The 4,669-nt window shown below is 39.9% G+C and overlaps 2 protein-coding genes across 2 annotated transcripts; one reads left to right on the top strand and one right to left on the bottom strand.

Annotated features, from left to right (window-relative positions):
- The first annotated feature begins 126 nt into the window (after positions 1-126).
- LOC125599805 (putative nuclease HARBI1) lies at positions 127-1,130 on the top strand. The gene is made up of 2 exons (XM_048772888.1): positions 127-264; positions 306-1,130. Exons 1-2 carry the CDS (start codon positions 127-129, stop codon positions 1,128-1,130), a joined length of 963 nt encoding a protein of 320 aa, XP_048628845.1.
- An 856-nt stretch (positions 1,131-1,986) lies between these two features.
- LOC125599804 lies at positions 1,987-4,468 on the bottom strand. The gene is made up of 2 exons (XM_048772887.1): positions 3,967-4,468; positions 1,987-3,817 (listed from the first exon to the last, which is right to left on the bottom strand). Exon 2 carries the CDS (start codon positions 2,663-2,665, stop codon positions 2,177-2,179), a length of 489 nt encoding a protein of 162 aa, XP_048628844.1. The 5' UTR covers positions 2,666-3,817; positions 3,967-4,468; the 3' UTR covers positions 1,987-2,176.
- Between the last annotated feature and the right edge of the window lie 201 nt (positions 4,469-4,669).

Genomic DNA, 4,669 nt, shown 5'->3' with positions numbered 1-4,669 from the left:
TGTCTCAGATATGTCTTGATCGAGGAGCAGGATGGGCGACATGTTCAACAACTTATGTATGAATTCTGATCAGCAATGTTATGACATTCTTCGAATGAACCAAAAGAATTTGAAGCTTTGTGCAAGATGCTAGCTGAGCGATATGGATTGAAAGAGACTCACCATGTCTACCTTGAGGAATCTGTGGCGATGTTTCTCGAGACTGTTGGTCAAGATAAGACGAAGCGGGATATTGCTGCAAGGTATCAAAGATCATTGGATACGGTCCAACGGAAGCTTGATGATGTTTGAGTGCTATTCTGAAGTTTGCGGAGGATACATTAAGACCACAAGAAGGCGAGTTTGGAAGAGTGAGTCCGGTTTTGAGGAATGATGATCGGTATTGGCCTCATTTCAGAGATTGTGTTGGAGCACTCGATGGAACTCATGTGCCGGTTCGCCCTCCAAGTCACAATGCAGAAGCATATAAAGGTAGAAAGCAAGATCCTACAATGAATGTTCTTTCTATATGTAACTTCGACATGAAGTTCATATACGCATATCTCGGTGTACCTGGTAGAGCACATGATACAAAGGTTTTGACTCATTGTGCGAGGAATGAGGCTTCTTTTCCACATCCTCCTCCTGGAAAGTATTATCTAGTTGACTCGGGATATCCGACCAGGACGGGGTATCTTGGTCCGCATCGTAGTATGCGATATCATCTTGGTCAGTTTGCTAGAGGAGGACCACCTGTTAGTGCACGAGAGTTGTTCAACCGAAAGCATTCAGGATTGCAATCGGTGATTGAGAGGACATTTGGAGTACGGAAAGCAAAATGGAGGATTTTGGATCATAAGCATCCAAAGTATTGTCTGGTCAAGTGGATTAAGCTCGTGACAGCGACGATGGCGCTACACAACTTCATACGTGATTCGCATCGGGAAGATCATGATTTTGTACAATGGCAAAGTGATGATGATGGAGAAGCAGAAGGAGAAGAAGCTGATAGTGACAGTGATGAAGAAGAAGATGATGATGATGGTGGTGGTGGTGGACATACTGTATATGAGCCGACTGGTGATAGAGCGATGGAAGCTTTGCGTAAGAACATCACAGATGAATATGGTAGAGGTCGTTTACCGTATTAAATGTTTAAGTTAGTGACTTGGTTTTTCTTTGCTTATAACTTTGATTATCATTTCTATGTGATATTGAAATATTTGTTTTATTTATTTAAGACTATGTATTATTTAGCTTTGTTTTGTGATAAATATTTTGATATATTATTTTTTCTTTAATTTATGATAAAAATGTTGTTAAATTTGTATAGTTGACTAAAAATTTATTATCAATTAAATATAATATTTTGATGCATGTAAATATATGTAAACTACATTTCTTTATTTAAAATATAATTTTACAAATTCAAACTACATTTTATTTATTTAAAATACAATTTTCCAAATTTATAAAATTAAAATATAAACAAAATCAAATAGTCGCAGCGTCTGCCAAACGAACAGCAATAAATCAATTTCTTGCGTCTGCGTCCAGCGTCTGCGTCAATGTTCTGCGTCTTCGAAACGAACAACAAGCTGCGTCTGAGTCTGAAAAACGAACAACACCAAAACGAACAGACGCAGACTCAAAAAGCTGCGGCAACCAAACGAACACCACTATTATAATAAAAAGGGTTATTCCCCATATAGTAAAGATTCCGTATATGTCTAATCGCATATGCTCTGGGCCATATCGTCTTCTACGTCTTCACGGTTGTCTGCAAGTCTAACTCCATGCATAAAGCTGTTTCGTAACTGGTTTGAGGAGACCAGCCAGAACAATTGAACTTGTGCAATAGAGCCTCGCTGTCCAATACCAATAGACCAAAACCATTCTAATTCCTTATCATACCTTCTGAAAACTATGCGCGTGAAGCAGTCTATTTCCCGAACAAAAGAACTAGTACTGCAATCATATCCAGTTGCACATTTGATCCAATACCAATAACCAAAGCAACCATTTTTATTCCATAACCTTAAGAAAACAAACAGACCAGACCAAATTGAGAACCCTCCCAAAATCAAAGTATTCCAAAAAGAAAAGATACTCGTAGAGCTTATTTTAGTAATACCATAAATAAAAAACCTCCCGCAATCCCATTATAAATCTAATAGACAACTCTTATCCATAAAGCTTAAGGTTTAGGAAGTTGTTTAGGGTTTAAGGGACCCTTGTCTTCCATCTTCTTAGCACCTCCGCCTCCTCCTCCCTTCCGGCCAGTCTGCTTGGGAGCTACACATTTACGCGGCGACATTAGGACTTGAGTAAACTTCTTTGTATGGACACCAACATTCCCTGAAAATAGTGGTTTACGGGGAGCAACTTTCTTCTCCATTGCAGGTGCCTCTGTGTCGGCTGTATCTCTGACAAGCGCATTTTCTTCAGTCGCTTCCGTAGCTCCCTCCTGAGTCATTATCTTATCCTCACCATCCGTAAGATCCTGAAATTCATCCTCAAATTCCAATATCTCATCAGACTCTTTCCAATTATGATCATCCTCACCTAATTCCATTCCATCCTCATTTTGAGACCATTCCACCCCTACATTTGTTCCTCCATATTGTTCTAGAGTTGTGGTTACATCACCTAAAGATTCACTAGCCAGTATCAAACCATTCCCCATATCTCCTAAAGTCGTAGTTACCTTAGTAGAGTCACGTTGGTCGCCTAACAGTGGAGTAACTCCCTTCGTAAGACTTGCATTGCTGTTTGATCCTAAGTTTTTTTCCTCTTCCTGATGCACAGTAATCTTGTCCTCTCCATCTATCCGTATTTCTCCTTCTTCACGTGTGTCTTCTCTTACCTTCCATAACAGACTTCTTTCCCCTCTTAATGGACTTTTTCCCCTCGTGAAGGTCGGGCGTATCGAATTCTTTCCTCTTCAGATGGCCTTCTTGATTGTTCCCAGCGAGAACTCCGGCATCTGCAACTCCCTTCCTCACTTTTGTTGTGAGACCGGTTTGAATATGGTCTTTTGTTTCCACGATCAGTCACCCTCTCCCATTTCGTGTCTTGCTCCTCATACATCTTTCCTTTACCCTTTCCTTGATACTTTTGACATCCTTCTCACCTTCTTGATTGCTTCCTCCCTCATTGATCACCACTCCCTTGTAACTTCTTGCTCGATCCTCGGTTCGATTCGCTACTCCATCTCTAATCTCCTTCCTCTTAAGCAAACTCTTCGGATTCAAGGGGCAATACTCCAAAGCATGGCAAAGACTAGAACAGAGCGAGCAATATCCAAACAGTTTATCATACTTGAGAGTTGCAAGTACCTCAACCGTTGTATCAAAACACAATTCCTTGCGCCCATCAACAAGTACCCGCATTTTACCATCATAAAGATCCACATCTGTGGTTTCACCAATCGCATCACCAATGCTATGAAAAGTAGAGGTTGACCAGAATTATGTGGGGACGTCTACGATCTTGATCCAAAATGGGATCACCGAAGGAAAATCTCTCGCCATCCTTAGTTACCATCGGTCCAAGGCTATCATCCAAAAGTCGAAATGATATGGTTGTCGAAGTGGAATTGAAACTTTCCCAATCCCAAATCTGTGCCTGCTACCCTCTCCTCCACTTTCCATATCTTTGGTAGCATCACCAGCAAGGACGAGATATCTTGCTTCCTTGGATTCATACTCCTTCCGATCAAGGTTTTGGAATAACTCTTAATGAGGTCAGAGTTATCGAAATGTGGAACAGAAATCTTCAGCCTCTTTCGGTTGCCTCCACCAATTTTCCCATCACCATTCGCTCCAACCAGTTGACCCTGAGACATGATCACCGGCACCAGAAACAGAGAAGTAAGAGTGTTTAGTTTCTGTGTTACAAAACTGAAAGTTGTGTCTGTAAACGAAGAAGCCTTGCTCCTTTTATAGTTACTAAGAACGCTTTAAGAAAATCCTAGCACATTAATACCAGATCCTTCCAACATGTTTCGCACAATCGCACAACATGTATCCATACAATCCCGTGAACCATCTATAGAAACCGTATCCAGAGACCAAGCCATAATATTGCATAATATTGACTTTTCCCCAAGCCATTATCAGAGATTTCGTTTTAAAGAGTGTAGATCTCGTAATTGATCTTCAGGAATCCTCTTCCGATCTGCAGGTCTTGTCCACGATGCCTCTATGTTAACTTCATCCCGATCTCCAATCGAAAACCCCGTCTTCAAAATCTCGTTAGATCTCAAATTGATATTTTGAACATATCAATCTCCATCAAATCCCTCATACTTTTCAATTCGACTGAATCTCGTACGATTCACGCGAAACTCCCGAGCCCCCGGTTCCCATTCATGGCTGGCCATCGATACCCTTGGCCTTGAATGCTATCGCCATCGCCAATCGCCAGAGGATTTTTTTTTTTTTTTACATTCTATTCTATTCTTTTCTTTATTAACTCAGATATTAATATTCTTACGATTATACTCATATATATATATTAGGTTTAGGTCATAACCGGTAATTTATAAAGCGTATGCTTCAATTAAATTATTAAACCGAAAATTTTAATGCATTATGTTTGTTTTGTCTTTCTAAACCTGAATTTTCATTTTATTATCTATGTTTTTGAAGGTTTCTTATGTTGTCTATTAATTAAATATTTAAAAGAT

Source organism: Brassica napus, unplaced genomic scaffold, assembly GCF_020379485.1.
Source record: "Brassica napus cultivar Da-Ae unplaced genomic scaffold, Da-Ae ScsIHWf_1;HRSCAF=2, whole genome shotgun sequence".
NCBI lineage: Eukaryota > Viridiplantae > Streptophyta > Magnoliopsida > Brassicales > Brassicaceae > Brassica > Brassica napus.
This window is presented reverse-complemented; position numbering and strand designations above follow the sequence as displayed.

Excerpts from the sequence above, each read along its gene's own strand:
- LOC125599805 (XM_048772888.1), top strand. The coding sequence starts at position 127 with ATGCTAGCTGAGCGATATGGATTGAAAGAGACTCACCATGTCTACCTT. Across the intron at positions 265-305 it reads ATCAAAGATCATTGGATACG|TTTGCGGAGGATACATTAAG; the intron begins GTCCAACGGAAG and ends GCTATTCTGAAG.
- LOC125599804 (XM_048772887.1), bottom strand. The coding sequence starts at position 2,665 with ATGGGGAATGGTTTGATACTGGCTAGTGAATCTTTAGGTGATGTAACC.